General features: G+C 47.2%; 1 protein-coding gene and 1 non-coding gene across 2 annotated transcripts in view; both read right to left on the bottom strand.

Annotated features, from left to right (window-relative positions):
* PAPPA (pappalysin 1) overlaps positions 1 to 20007 on the bottom strand; it is a 224305-nt gene extending 204298 nt beyond the window's left edge. The window contains exon 1 of the mRNA XM_045840799.1: positions 19188 to 20007. Coding sequence (XP_045696755.1) covers positions 19188 to 19596 — 409 coding nt within the window. The 5' untranslated portion in view covers positions 19597 to 20007. The remainder of the gene's footprint in view (positions 1 to 19187) is intronic.
* On the bottom strand, positions 11773 to 11904 carry LOC123820294. Its single transcript, XR_006785930.1, has one exon. It is a non-coding gene; the product is annotated as a small nucleolar RNA SNORA66 (small nucleolar RNA).
* Positions 20008 to 21555: the final 1548 nt, after the last annotated feature.

Below are 21555 nucleotides of genomic sequence, written 5' to 3'. Positions count from 1 at the left end.
TATAACAAAAAAGTGAGGAATGTAGACAAAATTTTGAAGAGAGAGGGCTGACAGACTTTTCAGATATTCATTTTCTATTGTTTTACTGCTGCTAGAGAGTTGTGAATTGTGACTCAACTCAAAGGAGCATTTGAAAGGCTCCAGATGAAAAATGGTATTTAAATGCTCATTGGGACTTCAGAATTTTTTGTTCCACAGGTAGAGGATGATCTAGGTTGGCCTTGAGCTTGGTCTTCAGCTGACCTTGATCAAATACCATCTACCTTCTGGGGTTTGGTTTCCCTATCTACTCAGCTGGGAGCTAGTGGAGAGTGGATCTCTAAGCTCCTTTCCAGCTCGGACAGTCTATTGGATAAACTCTTGAGGTGTAGGTATTGTATCTTCTTTGACCTCATGCTCTGAATGCTTAGCTTGGGACCATAAAGGTAGACCCCAATAAACAACTGCTGAATACATAAATGAATTGAGCTTTTAACTTGAGACACCTGTGGAATCCTTAGGGGATTTTAAATGGAAAGGTTGCAGTTGGTGACCATTTTTTAAAACAAAAAGGCATCAAAGCAAGTAGATCAGTAACCCAAACAGGCTAGTGTCTCCTCTCTGGCTATAAAAGATATTGAGGAACTAAAAGACTCTGGAAGTCTTTTAGAGAAGACTGATGAGGAGAAGGTTAAGGACATTGCAAGGTCAAGGGGGAAACCAAATGTGAAAAAGCGCTGAGGTGGGAATATATGCTATGGGAACACCAGGCAATCCTACTGAACCAGAAGAATCCGTGTAAGTTGATGTGCTCAACCAGGGCACATTTAGTAATGCTTCTGCACACGTTTTAGTCACCAAAACTAGGGAGGAGGGCTGCTTCTGCCTCTAGCGGGTAGAGGCCAGGGATGTCGCTAAACATCCAATGGTGTACAGGACAAACTCCCACGACAAAAAGTCTTCTGTTCCAAAATATTGACAGGGCTGAGACGGAGAAATCCTGATGTAAGAAACTAGGGAAGTTGTGGTAGGAATCAATGTTTAGGGAGGAAGTTGAATGTGAAGCTGAGGAATCTGACCCGATCTCAAGAGTTTTGTGGAGTGGTTAGAACGTTGACTCTGGGGACGGAATCTACCATTTATTTACTTGCTGTGTGACCTTGGGCAAGTTGTTTAACCTTCTTATACCTCAGCTCTGTCATCTGGAAAACCGGGATTATAATAGTACCCATTTTAGGAGGTCACTGTAAGGATTAAAAAGTCAATGCATAAAATGTACTCAGAACAATGCCTGGCAATTATTACATGCTAAATGTGTTCACTGTTATTATCACCATGTATAGGTCATAGGGAGCTATAGTAGACTCAAGTTCAAAATGGTCAAGATTATCCCTTCAGTGGCTGATAATTCTAGAAAAATGCTCTAGAGCTGCATGATCGCCATGTGACTACTATATCCACCGAATCATCAATCCTTCTTCAATCAGCATCTGCTTCCAATGACACTGCAAGCTGGATGTGTTCGGGTCTGTCGTGCAGTCTGCAGGCAACTCCCTGTCTGGGCTCTGTTTTCCAGATCTCCACGAGGCCCAAGCCAGCACCTGACTGCCTCTCCTATCCAGGCTCCTCACTGTTTTAATGAATAAGTGGAAGGAGACGAAGGAAGTCAGACATGAAGAAAGACGGGAAGATGGAAAGCCAGGAAGCCTTCCACAAAAGCTGCTGCCAGTGAGACACACTGTTCGCAAGGACTGCGAGGACAGGGTTGGGGGGCATGTTTGGGAGGTTTGTTTGAGCTCCTGGTACTGTTCTCTTGGAGCCCTTGTTTGTAAACAGATACTTCTGCTGACACTGGGCTTTGTAAGGGCGGACAGACTGGGGTGAGGGGGAGGGTGTTGGAGAAAAAGGCAGGTTGTGTCCGCGAGCCTCAGACCATGTGTTTGTTGTTGAGAATACAAAGACCTCACTGTATTAAATGAAAATGCTTGTTTTACAAGGCGAGTGGGAATATGATAGGTACATGTCGAAAATGCTTCGGAAACTGAAACAGCCCCATGCCATGAGGGCTTCCTGCTACATCATGCATCCAGGGGCACACATGGATCATGAAGGCTTAGAATCACTATACAAGGGCTTTGGGGGTTATGGACAGAGAGTCTCAGGAGCCAAGTGACTGTGAGCTCCCTTTTCTGCTCCCTTTATGAAGTCTGGCCTTTCTCCGAGAGCCCTGCCTCTGTTTCACTTTCTCTATGGGTCTCCCACCACCTGCTGACCTAAGGGGAGAAGCTGCTATTGAACTAAAATGTTAGTGTGGTAAAGGAGCCTCCTGTAATCTAGACCCAGACTCAGAGCATACTGTAAATTCTTGTAATTATATAACTATGCAGGCAGATCATTTCAGGTTTTTTTTTAAAGGAGTTTTCAACTCCTGAAGTGGGGTTTTCACACTAGCACTCTAGTAAAAGCAAATGATTCAGGGGAGGGTTCTCAGGGCATTTTTTTCAAGGGCACACAGTGGTGTAAGAACAAGCACTGGAGTCTTCTAATTCTCACTCCCTGGCCTAGAAGAGAACCTGGTAAATGGAAGATACATGGATGGAAGGGTAGATGGATGGGAGTATGGAGTGATGGAAGGGTGGGGAGATGAAAGGACAGATGGATGGAGGGGTGGGTGGGATGGAGAAAGGGAGGGAGAGGGGGGAGGGAGGGGGAGTGTGGGGGTGACTGGTTGGATGGAAACTGGATGGATATTTGGATTCATAGATTCATGGGTCGAGCCCACAGTGAATAATGACAGTCAGGACCACCTCAGGCCACATTTGAAGTGAACTTGCCTATTTCAAAACTTAGAGAAACTCAGAGACCAGAGTTTGAATAAACAAAGTTGTAGATTATATTTCTAAGGAATAAACTAACTTGTCCTTAGAGGGAAAAATGTCCCCAATTTTATTTACTCCAACAAGGGTACAGATGAAGGGAAGTGCAATTGCTCAGTCTGATATGACAATTCAACATCAACATTCGCGTTTTCACAGGTCTCCTGGCCTGTTCAGATCTTAGAGCTGGGAACGGGCTTCAGGAAATGACCTTTTATGCCCCCTGCTTTTCGGCATTTCAGCCAGCATTTGGGGGCCATAGACCCCTTTAAGAAACTGCTGAAAACCTTGGGCACTGTCCCCAGAAAAATGAGCACGGCTTCAAATTTTTACAGTAAATGTCTTGAGGTTCATAAATCTCTTCAAGTCCTCCTGGGCCAAAGAGCAAGAAACCCCCTACTCCCCTGTTGATCTCAAGTATTAGTGCTAGTCAGGTAATTCAGTGGGTAATGGTATTAGTAAAGAAATGGAGGGAAGTGATATTAAACAAAATACTAAGTCATAACAAAAACAATAACATCAGAATCAATTCACGTGATAACAGCATGATTAAGTTTCTGCTCATTCTCACATCTTACATTCTCCACATAGAGGTCAAGGTGATCTTCAGAAAACCTACACCCAATATGGTAACTTCCTTGTTTGAAAATTTCAGAAAACTTCTCAGTTCTTCTAGATTAAAATCCAGATTCCAGCCCTGGCTGGCGTAGCTCAGTGGATTGAGCGCGGGCTGTGAACCAAAGTGTCGCAGGTTCGATTCCCAGCCAGGGTACATGCCTGGGTTGCAGGCCATGACCCCCAGCAACCACACATTGATGTTTCTCTCTCTCTCTCTCTCTCTCTCCCTCCCTTCCCTCTCCAAAAATAAATAAATAAAATCTTTAAAAAAATCCAGATTTCATGACCTGGGTGAACTTCAGCTCCAGGTACACACATCTCCCAGTGGCTTGTGCACCTGCTCCTTCAACATCCAGAACATCCAAAACTCACCCTATGTCATGGTTTATATTCATTCTCATTCTCTCTCTCTCTCTTTTTGTCTCTCTCTCTCTCTCATTCTCCCATCTTCATTTGTCTTTCTGTTCCCACAAGAACATAGAGTCCATGAGGGCAGGAACCTGCTCTATCTGCTCACTATTGCATCTCTAAAGGTACATACTCTCTACCTTTGGCTACAAAGGGGACATGTAGAGGAAGGCTTAGTGTTGTCACTACCTTGCTGTGAGACCCTGGACAAACCTTTCCCCTCTCTGGACTCCAGACCTCCCAGTTGTAAAAGGACCCAGTTTGGGTCCTATTCAACTACAGCATCCAATGATCTGAAGTCTTTTTGACCAAATTCAAGAGAGCTGAGCCCAAATCCCAGGATGATATGGCTGGATACAAAAAACAGTCAGGACAACTGGGCTCTGGTCCTTTTCGGTCCCTAATTTGGGAGGAAACTTGGGGTAATTTCCTTGCCTCCTCTGGGCATCAGATTCTCCATGCATGAACTGAGGAGACTGGATGAGATGCACTGTCAATTTACATCATTTATCCATCCAGAAATCCACCCACATGTTTTTGTTAAACCCCTGCAATATGCCAGGGCCTGGGAAGGTGCACAGAGCACGGCAGACACGATTCCTGCCAGCACGCTGCTCTCATTTCCTCTGGGAGGTCTCCATGGCACAGGTGAAGGTTGCAGGAGGATCACGGGTGCACCCCACACAGTTACACCTGGCTCTTCAGTACCTCTCCAGGGATGCAGTTAGAGAAGCTGAGAGAATGCCATGGGGAGAAGGGCTTAAAGCCAACAGAGTGGTACACTGGCTCAGCAGAAAGAAAGGAGGTGGAGAGTAATGGGAAAATGTGGTAAGAATACATGCAGGTAACTGCTCAGCTCAGAGTGACCAGGCCCACGTCTAATGGTTAATGCTGTGCCTAACATGTTTGCCTTCACCACTTGGCCCTTCCCAAGGCCCGTGATATTTTTCTCAAAGCATCTTTCCTTCAGAGCACCCACGTTTAGTGACCCTGTCTTCTCCCTTATTTGGAGCCATCTCCAGTTCGTTGAACAAAGTTTACTGAGCACCAGCCAGCAGGGCTGGTAATGTGCTAAAGGTAGCAATAAGGCAGAGATAAAGAGAGAAATGTTGTCTGCTCCTGAGGGGCTTGGAGAATAGTGGGGAGAGACAGACAAACTTACAGGCAGTCACAACAGAGTGATAAATGCAATGAAGGGGCGTATAAAGGGCTATTGGCCTTGATTCGAATGGCAATGGATTAGTTCTCTGATCATTTCCTAGTGCCATGCTCCTAAAAGCTGCTCTGCATCAATGTCCTCTGCTGAGACATGAACTGAAAAGTGTTCATCCTTCTAACTTGATGTATGGCTCTATATTTTAAATGATGTGCATGACATATCCATATGAAAGGCAAGGTACACACTCCACACACATACCCAGGCCACCTGTTTCATAAGTAAGTCCCCAACGCTGCCAGTAGAAGAGGCTCTGAAATCTCAGAGCACTTTCTACCCCCATAATAAAAGCATGTCTTCAATGACACAGTGTTTCTGCCCCTGTGCTGGCCCAGCACTCTATTAATTGCTTTGTTATACCAGTTACCATGATGTCATATATCTGTTTACCAGTCTGCTTCCGCCACTAGGACTGGGAGCTCCTCAAGGGATGGAACTGTGCCCTGTTCTTCTTTTAAATCGACACATCCTAGTTCCATGTATAGTATACAAAAACTCAGTAACTATCTAATTAAATAAATGGGTAAGTGAATGGATGGATAGATGGATGGACAGATGAATGAAAGGAAGGGTGGATGGGTGAATAAAAGGAAGAGAAGGGAAGAAGGAAGGAAGAAAAAAGGGATTAATCTCACCTAATATATTGCCATTTTCTACTGAACCTCACAGAATGCCTCGGGCAGAGGTTTGGCCCATCAGAAGTGCTTACAAAAAGCAACTCAACAGCTGTATGATGTATTAGATCACAATGGTGATCTAATAAGCTCACCGATGTGAACCCACTGACGCAACTGGCATCCCATACTGTAGCGAAAAACAAAGGGATCCGGTGGAAAGAACACTGATGTGAGAGTCAAGAACCCTGAATTATGGTTCCAATTTTGCTGCTAATTTGTTGCTCAAGTTTACTCAACTTAGTTTTTAACAAGCTAACTTGCCTGGACCTCAGTTTCTCCACTCTTAAACTGAGCAGATCTCATAAAGCATCCCAGCTTTAGGATCTGGGGGAGGGATGAACAAAATATTTCATTTGTTTGTTTTGAGCAGATCACAGCTAATCAGCCCAGTGGGGCTGGCCTGAAAAGAAGTCATCCTGAGACCTACATACTGGCTCTACGGAAGCCCGATCAGCTCTAGCAAGAGCACACCAGAAGTCAGCCCTGTCACACCAGTCATCTGCTGCTCAGAACCCCATAGGTCAGGCAGCACAACGACTACATGCCTCTCAGATTTGGCCCAGAATGTACCCGGAACCTCCTCGGGGGGGGCGGGGAATGCATCTCCACTGGGCATACAAGAGTATTTGGGAGAACACACCCCAGGCTCTGCTTCCCACAAGAGAAACCCAGAAACGGTTTTGGCAGAGAACATCTTTGAAGTGTGTGTGTATCTCCCAGTAGACTACTTAAAAATGGGTAATGCTCTCATGGATGTAAATGGTCTTTTTGCCCAAAGGTCACCTGCAAATTAAATTAATTTTGCATATCAGAGATTTCTTAGTCAATCTCTTTAAATGTTCATTCAAAATATTCCTCCATTTCTCTGTTCCTTCCTTCCTCTCTCCCTCAATCCCTTCCGTTTTAATTCTACAATCTCTGAATGTTTGCATTAGTGACTGGGGACTCCACCATTCATTCATTCATTCATTCATTCAATGTTCATGCTCTCATGGAACATTTACTGGACAACTGCTGCATTCCAAGAAGCAATGTTAGGCCCTGTGGATAGAAAAAATAATAATGTCCTGGATTTGAATGCTGGTTCTACCACCCGTTAGCTGTGGGGTGTTCAGTGAATCCTGTAACTTTTTAAATCTAATTCAGAGGGCTTAAAGTGTAGCACTCAGCACAGAGCCAGCACATAGTAAGTGCTCATTACAAGCTAGCTCCTTTTATTACTGTTGTTATGACTGGGAATGTGTACTCTCCCCCCAAGGGTATATAAACAGTGGATAGAGGATTCCAGATCCTGAGGTCACCCCAAGGTCTCACAAGATTAAGGGAAGCAGACAGAAAGGCCTCCCTATCAAGAATAAGGGAAATGGATGAAAACCCAGGCAACAGATATGACGCCGGGACACTCGAGATCCAGTGAGAACCTGATAAGGGGGAGAGGGGGAAATCTGAGAGGAGAGTGAGGCTTGGGATTATGCGCTGCAGCACACACACAAAACAAATGCTTTGCAAACAGTGAAGTGGCTGAGAAGGGTAAACCAAGGCTAAAATATACCTTGGATTAGAAAGGCTGAAATGTGAGTTGAAGAGACATTTAAATACACTGCCTCCTCCCCTCTCTGTTTTGGAAGACCAGATTTTTTTCCCTTCTGACTCCTTTGCTCAAGGGGAAATGGAATTAACCACTGTGTAATGTTTTTGAGTGTGACCCACGGGGTAGGTCATGTGCTTTGGTTACGTAATGCAACATGCCTGAGGCTCCTGAGCTCTTTCTTCCAGAATCATTAGATATTTAGTTGGTTCTCTTTTGCAGCCATGCATTCATTGAGCAAAATTACATATAGCTCCTTTATAAGCCAGGCACTGTGCTAGGCAGTGGAGAAGTTGAGATGACCTCAAATAGCACACAATGAAATGCGATAGAAAGAATTCCAAGTCCTTTGACATACGTGTGTAGATTATACAGTGGAGACAGATGGATAGGGGAGGTTGTACTTGGAGAGGAGTCAGGCAGGGCTTCCCAGAAGAGGGGAACCTTGAGCAGGATCCTATAGAGGCTTAGGTGTTCTGCAAAATGCTGCATGAGGATATGGAAGGCACATCAAATTTTAAAAATGACATAAAGAAAGCCTAAGTTATTTGGGGTACTGCAAACAATTCCCGTGCTATTGAAGGACCAGTGAAATTTGCATTTTAGAAACATGTGACTATCAGATATTGATGGGTAGGTTGAAGGGGTGCAGGGGTTGAAGCTCAAAAGTGGCACCGTAATACTAAGCAAAGAGTCAAAGCCAGATATGAAGAGGGCCTAAGCTAGAAAGAGGAAAGAAGATTATAAAATTGTCAAGAAGGCAAGACAGACAGGAACTGATGCCGGATTGAATATGGTGGATGGCATATCTAGACTAGGTGACACTAAATGAGGACATAGAGCATGTTGAAGGAAAGGTGACTGAGCTTTGGGTATGTTGTGTTTGAAGTTCATGTTCACATTTCCAGCGGATAGCTGGATCAATGGTCTGGAGCCCATGAGAGTCTGAACATAAATGATGCTCATCAGCAGAGAGATGGTAATTATTCAATGGGAAAGGGTGCAAAGTCAGGAGACAGGTAGACCTCACTCTGGCCTAATACTCAGAGAACAGGGGCTCTAATCCCAGCTTGGTCACTGATCTGGGCAACCCACTTCTGTCACCAACCCTTAGTTCCTCATCTGTGAAATAAACGGCTTAGATGAGTGCTTCTCACTCTCACACATCTCGGTTCTTCAGAATTACATGAATGTTACATCACAAATCAGAATGCAATGTGTATTTATTTCTTGTGCTTTCTGTCTTATACTTTGCATCTCTTAAAGCAAGGCCTACCTGTACTTGATTGGCTTATTATTCTACCTTCCTCCATTTTCTTGTCAGTTTTTGTGGCTGAAAGATGTTCAATCTCATTGGGGGAAATGGAAGGGGAATCCCTTCCATACAAACACATTTAATCATATTCTGCCAAGCCATGTTTCATGTTTAGAGAGCAATAGGGTTTTAAAAAGAGATGGATATGGGACAGATACAGAAATATCTTCTTGACTGCAAAGGTGACAGGCACAGGTTAGACCACAAACTCCTTGAAGGTAAAAATGGCTGAACCAGGCTTCTGCATTTAGTAACATGCTCCCCCCCATTCACATACTTAGGTCCTAGCTGGCCGTGATCTCCCACCTACTAGACTTTCTGTTTCTTAGAAGTGGACTTGAACCTTAGACATTCTTATGTTTAGACAATCTAAAATTGAAACAGGGTCATGTTTGTCTCCTACTCTTCCAGGTTTTATGGACCCTGAGTTTGTGGTAAATAATACTGAAAGACAAATTTTCTTTCTTTTGTTTGAAGAAAAATTTAAGTGGTCAAGTTAATGCAGTGGTTATAAGGGGTAGGAAGAGAGACAGAAAAGAAGGGGCAGAGGGAACAAGAAGTACTTCATGGATGACAGTACTGGGGATTCCCAGAAGGAAAATAGGTTAACAGATGGCTACAAATTCAAATTCTAGAGTTTTACTATTGTAATTCATGAAATGATCTGATTAAGATGATTAGCAAGACTAAAAGGCCAGTGCCCCATTCTGATGTCAAAACTTCTTTGGAATGGCCTTTGTTTAGTAAGAAATTATGAAATTTGAGTATTCTAACCATTAGCCAAGTAAGGGATCACTGGGAAAGTCACTTAGTGAGCTTTTTAGATATTTATGTCAGCTATTATTAACAACAATATTGATGAGATGGCTTCCAGCCATTGGGAAGTATCAATATTACCTAAACAATGTCTTCAGTCAGTCTTTGGCTGAAATTCTACAAATTGGTACTTTGCTTTTGGAGTCAAAGTGTTTTGGGGGATATATTAAAGTATATATGTGCCTGGTAGAGTAACATTCTGAGTTGTTACCAGTCACTGATACCTTAGCAAGAAGGAATACCATGTCCTTTTCTGTGAATGAGTGTTGCTGGGGGAGAGGAAGCCCAGTGTGTGGGCACTTAGCCCCTGAGGGAGACAGGCACAGGCACCACCTAGTGGTGGAAAATACACCAAAAAGGAAGAAAACTGGGAACTAATGCCAACTTTGCAATTTTGTATTTGGACAGCACTGATTGGAATGATCAAATCCTAGGAGATCTCTGCTAGAAGGTTCTCTAGGACAAAGATAAACCCATCTCTACCCACTCTGTTCAGATGAGGAAAATTGGCCCAAGACATAAGTGAATTGTCCAAAGTCACACAACAAGCTAAGGACTGAATGGTCTAGAACCAACATCTCCCAGCTCCTAGTGTACTGCTCTTCCTTCTCCTGTGCACGGGGGCCTTCCCCGGATGGCCTTGGGCTGCTCTTGGGGCTCATCTCCAATGCCACTGCCCATTGCTGCCTCCCCTGACAACCCGCTTAAATCTCACCCCTTGTGCACCACCCCCACAGTGATCCCTAGAATCCCTCCTCTATTCTTCTTCATAAACACTCACCTGACATTATGTGACATATTTTTACATTCATTTATACTCTGTCTTCACCTTTCCCGTCCTACCCCCACCTCAATATAAACTCCCAAAGGCAGGGACATTTCCTCTTCTGTTCATTGCTTTGTCCTCAGGCTCAAAACTATACCTGGCATGCAGCAGTCACCCAGTAAATACTTGCCAAATGCCTGGGAAGGGATGAATAAATTTTACTTTGTCTCTTGTTTTTATCTATATTTCTTAGATTCTCTACAAGGAGCACTCACTGATTCTGTAATATGTAACAATAAAGAGTTTATTCTGTTTGTCTTTTAAGTTTTGTTTTATGTTAAGATCATCACAATAAGTCTTTCCTGAGTGGCAAGGGAGGGAAAGGCAATTCTTGCCTCTGCCAAAGGAGAGAAGCATGCCTAACTCAGAGAGTTATTGAGAGAATTCGAAATGACGTGCGGCAAGGGCTGGGCACACATAATACCAATATGAGTTAACGTTTACTGGGTGCTTACCCATGGTCTAGATTCCATTACTAAGCATTTTTCCACATGGAGGCCCAGTTAATCTTCAAAACAACCCTAGGAAGTAGGAGCCAGTACTATCTGCATTTTACGGATGGGAAAAGCGAAGCTTGAAGACATTAAGTAACTCGCTCAAGGTCATGCAACTAGCAGGTGGGAGAGTCAGGAAATCAAATTCAGGCAGTCTGACTCTCGAGTCCCAGGATCAACCAGCACAAAATACTTCCTCCGTAAACACACGCTCCTTTTCCCCGTTTCCTGATGGTGTCAGCTCTTCGTGAGACCAGTCAACTGCAGGCTATTCCCCCAGGGCTCTAGAAAGTTCTAGGAGACTCCCAAGGCTATTGGAGATGGAAAGAAATAAGGAGCTAGTAATGAAAAATAGAGGTATGTGGAAATGTGAGTGTGTGTGTAGGTGTATATGTGCGTATCATCACAATATGTTTTGTATTGTCACAATGACTAGCAGATCCTGGGGGGTTCTTACGCACAGAACCAAGAATGCTATGTGTTTCACAATGTGTGGGACAATTCCACACAGCAGTGAATGTCCTCACTCAAAACCCCAGCAACTTGCCCTTCTACTTGCCCTCCCTAAGGCTTCCAGCCTTCCTCTCCTTCACCTCTAGCTTCCCCAGGATGATGAGTCTCCTAAATTCTGAAGCCTAGGCTGTGTTCTTTTCATTAATCTCTGTGTAACCTTGGTAGCATCCTGAACCCTCTCCAAGTGGCTGCCTCTGTATTTGGAAACCTATCAGTTCACTGACACACACAGAGACCTAAGCCTTCCACTCCTCCTGTGGAAACTTTTAATTATGGAGCTCCTCAATCACACACAGATGGACAGACAAAACTGTGTGGAAGCCCGACATGTCTGTCCCCTGGTTGCAACAACGTTATCCCACTGCCAATCTTCTTTCATCTACACCCCCACCCTCTTCACAAATCAATAATTTAGCATGCATTTCTAACAGATTAGGATTTTTTTATACTGTACTGGCATAGAATGGACCATCTCAGTAGCTCCTGAAGCTAATACACTTCTGTCACCACAATCACTTTAGCCAGCCTGGTTCCCTTCACTTCCGCATCACCATGTAAGTTAGTGATCAAGTTTGCACTGGATTAGGATCTTCACAAATACATAGCACTACCATTATCACTCCTGACACAAGTCACAGTAATTCCCAATGTCCGTCCATGTCCACTCAGATTCTGTAACTCTGAGACCTGCACATTCCTGGAAATGGAATCTTGCAGACCTCCACAGTTTAAGCAGAATAAGGTGACAAGAAGGTGGCGGAGACAGAGAGGTCCCCTTCTGCCTCTTTTCAGGGCCTCACTAAAACTGTGGGCACAATGTGAAAGTGCCTATTACACCCCTACTCCTCCTTGTGTGCCCTGAGAACACCGAGGTCCAGGGAGGGGCAGTTACTTTGTCAAGGTCACAAAGCAAGTAAGTGGTAGGATTTGGCATATCCTACCACTGTGAAGAAGTCCCAGCAGCAAAGGACTCCAGTGAGGCCACCAGTATCAAAAAATTTGCTAACTCAATCACTGTTTATCGTCTGCACTGTGAATAATTAAATGAAGGCACCTCCCCAGGAATGACCTTCATTGCGTAAATCCCTCACGTCTCTCACCTTCTGGCTCCTCCTACTATTGTTGACGTGTGGACTGGGTTCTGACCTTGGCCAATAGCTTCTGCCACCATTGTCTCACCTGGTTCCTGTGACAACCCATGAAATAGGGAGGTTGAATGTAACCACACCTGAATCCCTCTCCCCTGAGGCCCTAGGGGTTGAGTCAGAATTTCCAAGACACACAGCTCAGAGGAGACCAAGCCAGGACTGGATCTCAGAGCTCATGAGTCCCAGTTTCAGATCTCCAAAGGAGCCAAGGGGCCAAGATCGACAGGTCAGTTCTTGGCATTGCCAATAAGTGCATCAAGGCATGATGCAAAGGCCTCGGTGAATCAAAAAAGATGAGGAAGGATCAAGGAAAAGAAATTAAAGTCCAGGGAAGGTGTGGTGGCAGGCGAGGAGAGAAATGGCATCTGCAGGCTTTCTTAGTCCTTGGCCACAGGTTGACAAGGTACGAGCTGCCCGTAGAGCAGGTCCTCCTACCTGGGGCACCTGGGAATCTCTCTTCCTCATGTGAGGCACCTGCAGCTAGTGCTGATTTCATAGTGATCACAGGGGAGGGGAGCTTGAAATAACAGGAGCACACCTCTGCAGGACTACCCCAGGGCAAAGTGGGAATCCCTCGGAGCTGACCTTCCTTTACCAAAAAGATTTTATTTATTTATTTTTAAAGAGAGGGGAAGAGAGAGAGAGAGAGGGAGAAAAACATTGATGTGTGATTGCCTCTTGCACGTCTCCACCTGGAGACCCAGCCCGCAACCCAGGCCTGTGCCCTGACTGGGAATCGAACCGGTGACCCTTTGGTTCACAGGCTGGAACTCAATCCACTGAGCCAGAACATCCCTTTTTAATACCCCTTGTTCCTGCTCTGACAGATTCCCTTCCCAGGCACTTGGAGAGTTGCATTTAAAATCAGATGCATAGAACTCAATGTGTTCCCCCCTCATAGGAATGTTCATATGTTAGAGGCAACACCAGGAGAGGGTATGGCTTCACACACAGGACTAGCTCTGGAAAGATGGAACAACAGGGCCAGGGCACCAAGAGGTTTGGTGTCAGCAGGGGAATTAACAATGAAGGAAGGGGCTTTCCCAGCCAAGGTTCAGCAACTCAGAATCGGGGGAGCTAAATTTCTCTAAAGCTTCAGCCAGTAGCCGGCTCCATGGGCAGGGACATAACACTTCCCGCTTTGGGCCTCAATTTTCCCAGCTGTAGAGGAGGGAGTCATCACACTGGATCAGTGATTCTCCCCACTGAAAGCCCTTCCACATTACCTGAGAAGACTTTGAAAACCACCAGTGCCCAGGCCAACCCCACACCCATAACATCAGAAACCCTGGGATGCAGCCTGGGCATCAGGATGTTTTAGAAGCTGGTGATCCCAGTGCTGCCAGGGGTAGAAACTGCTGAACCAAGCGATCTCCCCGGCTCATTTGAGAGGGAGTGGTTTGGGAATATAACTTAATTCTTAGCTCCTCTGTGACTCTGGTCCTCAGTTTCCCCGTTGCAAAATGAACTGTCTGACCCAGTCCATGCCAGGCTGGCCACTCACGACCCATGCTCGCTCCTGAGCCCCACACCTCTGGTCTGAAACCTGCCTTCATCTGGGTGGAGAGGCAAGGCTGATGCAGCCTCCATGACCCCATCTACCCATGTCAATGGCTGCTTGGGGGCAACGTGGAAGTTGGAGGACATTTGGGGAAGGAGCAGGATGCATGTGACAATAGGTGTGTGACCTGGACTCCACGGGGACCACTGTCGGGCTTCTGTTCCTGGGAGTGCGTGCTCTCCCTTGAGGTTAACTGGTTTTCCTGCTTACAGGTCCAGTGATTCTGGACCTCCTCTGGCTCTTACCACCACAGGGTCATCCAAGTAGGTCACAGAAGAGGAAATCAAAGTGCAAGGAACAGGCTTGAGGGGGTCTAACTCTTCCTCAAGATACCCTGTCTATTCTAGATGGACTCCCCAGCACCTCGAGAGGCAAAGCTCTACCAAAGCACAAACAGGCCCCACTTTCTGAAGACCAGACTAGCAAACTGGAAAAGGGAATGTGGTTTACTTACTGGATGCAGCTACCATTGACTGAGTCCCTAATGAGCTGGAAACATGCCAGGTACTTTCTGCATAGTTATTTTATTGCAGTATGTTGATCTTATTATGTCCATTTCACAGATGAGCAAACCAAGGGATAGAGAGATGAAGAAATTTGATTCAAATCACACAGCAAGTGATTGGCAACAGAAAGTCCAAGCCCGGTCTGTCTGATAACTTGGCATGAAAAGAAAAACGGATCTGCTAGGTCAGACCCAGGGTTCCACATGAGATTCGTACTTATGTTTTATCCTCTTTAATCTGCAGCTGATGGTCAGCGCACAGAGAGGCAGGAAGGGACGAGGATATTCTGCAGAAGTCATTTCTTCTCTGTCCAAAGAGATGAAGAGGACACAGGCACTTGGTACTCAAGTTCACATCTCTGCTCCGCCCACCCGATGACCTGTGGGGCTTTGAGCTAAGCCACTTCAATTCTGTGCACCTCTGTTTCCTCAGTGGTAAAACAGAGGCAGTGGTGCCTGCCTCCCAGGCGGCTGTGAGGATGAATCATGCAGGCACAAAGCAAGCACTTGGCACAGTGCCTGGCACCTTGGAGGCAGCCAGGAACAGTTACTTTCCTTCCTGCCTTTAAGTGTCCTCTGTCAAGAGTGAGATGTTTCAAAAATCATATCCAATAATAAGACAAGTTTATTGAGCATTTACTACACACCAAATCCTGTTCTAGGTGTTTTTCACCTATGAGCTCATTTCATGGGTAGGGACTTGTACTATGCTGACTTTGTAGATGAGGAAGCTGAATCCCAAAGGAGTGTCAACTAGTTTGCCCAAGGTCACACAGCCAGTTAGGGGCAGAGGTAGATTCCCATTTAGGTCACCTGACTACTAAAAGTGGTTTCTAACCATTGCAATATTCTAGAGCCCCGCGACTACAAATGTTGAGGGAGAACCGTGTTAGGGTACAGACTTCTTGAAACCTAGCTTTCCCGTTACAGCAATCCCCAAGTTGGGAAGACGCAAGTATTCTTTTTGGGGAGGGGTTGGGAGGGTAGTAGAAAGTGGGAACTGCAGAAGTGGGTGGGGAGACAAAGAAAAAGACTTTTGAGCAGCCAGCAAACTCAACAGTCCAACACTGAGAACAAAAGAAGAAAGCGTGGCAAGAGGAGGTGCTGGATGAGGTGCATGTAAATCCCGTTCTCCTTCTGAGGGGGGATTCTGGATCACGGAGGGATGGGGGTGGAAGGAGCGCAGCACTTGTGGGGTCCACATTTCACCTACCTAACAGGTCAGGAGAAACTTGAACAAGATTAACTGCTGCTTAGTGCATCAAGGCCTCAGCTGGAGGAAGCAAATTGAATCTATTGTTTTCTTTTTCTTTCTCTTTCAAACTAGAGGGCACTGGGTGGCAGGGGAGGGGGTGGGGGTGCTTGGAAATGAGGGCCAGGGATCTGGATCCTGCCTGGTATAGTACAAAAACAAAGGGATGTGTCAGAAAGCCCCCCACCCCCTGACTTAAAAGAAAGCCTAAATTGCCATGCATGAAGCCTGAAGGCTGTGTCTGGGTGGTGGGTCTGTGAGGGCGGAGAGGTGACGGTGTTGATTGGACACATCCTCTCAGGGGTGTGAGGGATAAGGCCTGGAAGGCAGCATACTTGGGGTTAAATTCTAGGTCCTGCCATTGAGGACCTGTGCCATCCAGCACACAACCTTCCCCTGTTCCTGTCTCTGCCTCCCTATTTGGCCAAAGAAAGAACTGGACTGGGTAGCCTCCCAGCACCCTTATCCCAGTAACCTTAAAGGATTCTTCCATCCTAAAGACCATCCATCGTGGGTGGGTCATTCGGAGAACCCAGCACACAGGCATGTTCTAACTTTAGCTTGTTGTTTTTTTGCCTGCACATGCCTTTTCCTTTTATATTTATTAATATATATCTGTATACACACACACACACACACACACACACACACACACATATTTCTCCTTCCCTTTTGGAAAAATAAAAGGCACGTTTTCTGAGCTTCAGCAGCAAACTCCTCCTTCACTTCTTTCCTCTGCCTCTCCAAGCGCCTGTCTGCACTGGTGTCAGTGAAGTTTGAACCGGGGCAGAAATAGCATCCCGGGCGGATCTGGGAGCACAGCCCGCCTACCAGGAGTAGCAAGGCCTGCCTCTGCCAGACGACAGACCCGGTTAACAGCACCGTAAAATTAGACCTTTGCGAAACCCAGTCGAATCCTGCAGCAGAGAGTGATGTAAGGCAGCCTGGCCTGACAGCGAGGCAGCAACCCTCTGCCTGAAATAGCAGCGCGGTCCCCGCTGAGAGATGCCTTGCTCTCTCCAGATAGGTGACCAGGGATTCCTACGAAAGTGGCGACGCCCAGCCCAAGAGGGCCAGCAGAGGTCAGGCAGCAGCCTGGGCACCCGAGGTCGCAGGCAGCGGGAGGACATGGCTTGGCACGGGCATCCCGACCGCCCACCTGGGCCCTGCCTCTCCCAGCCCAAACTTACACCAAGGGAGAAGCTGAAAAAGCGCTTCTGCAAAGAACCGCTGTTTGTTTGCTTTTTAATTCAAGGAGAAGCAGGTTCTTTTTAGTGCAACAATCTCTACCGTGTGGAGGATACGCAGAATGAGTCTTTTCTGGCTCGGGGCCAGGTGTTTACACACCGCCGAATCTGGCTCAGACTCAACTAGGGGAGGGAAAAAAATCCACCAGTATCCCCCGGAGAAAAGCGCCTGGCTTTCTGGTGCTACACTACAGCAGTGCCTTTTTTTTTTTTTTCTTTTTGAGAGGAATGTTATTTCCACACATAAAATGGACCAGGCATTTTATACAAGCAATAATAACCTAACGTCCCCCATCCAATTAAAGTATTTTACTGCACAATCTTTGTGTGAGAGAGTGAAGGAGTGCTCAAGAGAATGCGCGTGAAGAGAGGCTCCTTGTCTGAATTACAGGCATTTCTAAAGCAAGCTCCTGTGGAATCCCAGGTGTTATATATACATACATACATATTTTAAAAAATGAATTTACTACCTTTTCATTGATGATACCTATATAACCCTGAGCTCTCCTCTCCGGGAAGGGAAGCCTTCCAAATCACTGGTTGTGACAGGTAAACACTAGGAAGAACTGGATCTGCTCATTTAAAAAAAAAAAAATCATCCCCAAGCAGCAGGCTCTGTGCTTTCCCTATGTTCCGAGACAGAAGGAAACATACCACAGCCCTGAATTAACATCATCATCATCATCATCATCATCATCATTATGAGTAACATCGCTCCTCTACCCTATTATACTGTGCTCTGGGTGACGAGGGCTTGGGGGCTAGAAGTGAATGAGCTCACTTTCCCTCTTCTTCCTGGGGAAAAAGGAGGGAAGAAAATAGCATGTGATGACGTCAGATGTGGGGGGGGAAGTCACTTTCTTGCTTTTGGTTTGGTAGCGGAAGAGTGGGAGCTTTGGGGACACGTTCTTGGCGTGGCAGCTAGATTTGGGTCCCCCCCGAAGTGGACTTGGTGTAAATAGGACAGGGTCAGCAGCTGCATCGGAGACAGACAAGACAGACAGGAGCCGACCTGCCGAACCGCTAGGAGCTTTCCATGCCAAGACAGCGTGTGTCAAGCGGTGGGATCGCAAATCGCCTCCCTAGGGTCCTGGCTGCAGCGAAGAGGGTATCCCTACTCTCACTTGAAGACGTCCTAGGACCTGGCAAGATCGTTTGTGCAGGAAGGGAATCTCCCAGCCAGAAGAGGCAAAACTTTTCTTTCTCTCCTCCAGCGCCACCCCCCTCTGTCCCCCAGTTTTATTAAAGGCATTGCCACAGATTCATTTAGAAGGGGGAAAGTGGATGTTGGAGCATTTCTAAGGTTTGCAACCCTCGCAAAGTGTCCGGTTTCACCATGAGCTTTGCTGTGGGACGGGGAAGGGGACAGAGTGGGAGGGTGAGGAGGGAGAACTCAAATTCATTACGGGCTATAAAAGTCCCAGAGGAGAAAAGCGCCCCGTTTCGCAGCCGAGTCGGGGAAGGCTGGCGGGCTGTGCGTAAGGAAGGTCTAGCCCCAGCCTCCAGTGACAGGCAACAGGCTTTAAAAGCGAGGACAGTGATGGCAGTGTGTGAGTGCGTGTTTGGCTGGGAAGACGGGGGGTGAATCCCAGAGGCAGATAATCAAGCAGAGAGCAACTTTGGGGCACTTCAAGGACTTCTAAGTCCAGGAGATGAAAACAGCCTCGTCCTTGCAGGCTTTCAGGATAACCGGGTCAAGTGAAGGGGGCTCACCTCGACTAAAAAGTCCAAGAAATCAAATGGTCCCCTAGCTTATTTTCACATGCATCCCAGTGGAGTCACCCTGCCCTCCACCCCAAACAGAGACTGTACTTCTGACCATCCCGAACACGGTTTAAGTGCTTGAGGCTTTCCGGGAGCAGCCCTTATTGATTGGAGGTCTCGGGACCGCCAAGAGCGTTCCCCGAGATCCTCCCGGGGGAAGGAGGTTGAGGGGTTAGGTGGCACTGCCTTCTGAGAACGCCCATTCCGCAGATGGGGCAAAGTGAGACTGGAAGCTACCTCCGGGTGCCTCCGCGCCTCTGGCGGGGCGACTCCAGCATAGACACTCCCGCCAGCCCCGGACCATCCCGCCACCCGCGCCCAGGCACCCGTGCGCCCCTGGGGCTGCGGGAACAGTGCAGCGCCCGCCAGGGCGCCCTCGCCTACCTGTGATCACCGCTGGAGACCTCTGGCCCCCCTCCGCTCGTAGCCACACTTGCAGCGTGAACGCGTCCCGGGGCAGCTCGAGGTCGGCCCGGAGGCGCAGCTGCTCGCCTCGACCGTTGAAATAGAGCGCCCGGCTCGGCGGGCTCGGCTCCTCGGCGGCGCCCCGCGCCTCCCGCTGCTGCCGCCGCCGGGGGACGCGCACGGCTTCCCAGGCACCGCCCGGCGGCGGCGGCGGCGAGGCGCGGCGGCCGCGGGCCGCCCGGGTGGCGCAGGTGGCCGGCCCGGCGGCGGGGCGCGGGGGGCGGCCGGCCCGCGGGTCTCTCCGGGCCCGGCGGGGGCGCTCGGCCAGCCCGCAGCCCAGCGCGGCGCTTAGCAGCCCCAGGCGCAGCACCCAACTCCAGAGCCGCATGTCCGACGGTCCCCCCCGCCCCCCCTTCGCCCCTGCACCGCCGCCCGGAGCTGCCAGCTTTGGGAGCCTCGGCGCCTCGACTTTCTTCGCTTCTTCACCCTTCTTGGGCGAGCCCCCCCTTCCACTTGCTTTTTTCTTTTCTTTCTCGCTTTCCTCCTCAAGGTGTGTGCTCCACTCCCCCCACCTTTGAAAAATACAGCCCAACTCCTCCTGGTTGGCAATTAATTTCTCTCCCCGCTCCTTTATCTGCCTTATTTCCCCCCTTAACAGCTGGTTGCCTTCCTCCTTGTTTTATTTCATTTTATTTTATATGATTTCTCGCTCTACCAAAAAAAAAAGCTCCTCTAAGACACTGCTCCGCTGAATTCCCTCCCCCCAAAAGATGCTCTAATTTATTTATTTTTTGCGTCCTTTATAACACAAGCCACAGCCCCCTCCTCCCCCCCAATCCCCCCTCCCCTCCCTCCTTCTTCACAAAATGAAAGGAAAGAGGGGGGAAAAATCCCTCAGAAGATGAGTAAACAAGCGTATGCTAATCTGCTCCGGAGCGCTCCACCTTCCCAATTGAATGAGTCCCTGTTAAAACTGCGGGGATCATGACTAATCAATCAGTTTGGAGAGGCCGAGCTACCCAGCCTGCCTCCACTTTGCCGTTCGCCTCCTTCCCTTGCTCCCGCTCCTCCACCCCCTCCTTTTCTTTCTTCCTTCCTTCCTTTTCCTTTCTTTCTTTTTCTTTTCTTTCTTTCTTCTCCTTCTTCTTCTTCTTCTTCTTCTTTTTTTTTTTTTTAGGAAGACAATCTTAAAGTAGCAATTTAATGAAATTCTGTACACACCCCCTTACGGTCCTCCCAGCTCTTCTCATTCCTGCTCAAAACACACATTCCTGTTTTTGTTGTGTTGTGCTTGCTTTTTCCCCGCTCCTTCACCCCCTTCCGCTTATTATTATTTTCTCCCCTCCTGGCGGGAGAAAAAAAAAATCTATCTCTTCTCTGAGGATCTCCTTGGCACTTTGCTGGTAAACCTCATCCTTCTCTATAGCACATAAAGAGTCTTGAAACTTGATTCTCAGAATTTTTTTTTAAATTGCTGTCTCTTTTTTCCCTTTCACTCTCCTCTCTCCCTCCTCCCTCTCTCGCTCTCCCTTCACCCCCTTTCTACCCCCTTCTTCTCCTCCTTTCCCTTCTCTCCTGTCTCCCCTGTGCTTCCCTCCCTTTCTCCCTTTCGCTCTCAGCATTCTCTTAAAGTTATGCAATGGTGAAAGTCCTCCCTCTTCCCCGAGCCCCGGTGTTGCTGGCTTCGGCTGGTCCAAACGTTGTCCTCACGGAATCATCAGAAGAAGCCGGAGGAAAGGCATTTGCCTTTCAGAAGCTGTGGACTCAGCACAACCAGGTCTCCGGATTCTCCTGAATACCCTTAAAAATATTCTGTAGGTTAGAAATGATTTTAGTTTTATATTGAAAAATGAGAGAAAAATACTAAATTGGCCTGTTTTTTTTAAATCAACTTAAGAAATTCAGGTCCTCTGACACTGTTCAAGTCACAGGTAAGGATCTGACCAATTTGCTGCTTTGTAGGTCTGTTTTGAACTTGGACATAGATGTAATATATTTTTGTTCTTCTTTTTCCCCCTCTTTATAGAACTCAAAAGCTCCCCCTTATGGCAAAACAGTTTTTTTTTTCCCCTCCAAGTGTTTAATAAGTCAAAATGAGTTAGCAGTGGTGGATTACACATTATTATTACCAGTCTGTTCAAATAATGTAGTGATAAAAATATGCCGTGTGAGGTTTGCACGTGGGTACCATGCTGGGAGCCCGGGGTGAAGCTCACTCCGCTGATGTGCCACTTTCCTTCCCATGAGCTCCTGGCCTCAGAGCTGCTCCAGATGCTCTCTGAGAGCTGGGATCGTCCCTGTGCTCTTCAGGGAGAGGGAACACCAGTGGAGAATAAGTGGTGGTGAA

This window comes from Phyllostomus hastatus, unplaced genomic scaffold (genome assembly GCF_019186645.2).
Source record: "Phyllostomus hastatus isolate PE091 unplaced genomic scaffold, TTU_PhHast_1.1 phas_contig_34, whole genome shotgun sequence".
Lineage (NCBI taxonomy): Eukaryota > Metazoa > Chordata > Mammalia > Chiroptera > Phyllostomidae > Phyllostomus > Phyllostomus hastatus.
This window is presented reverse-complemented; position numbering and strand designations above follow the sequence as displayed.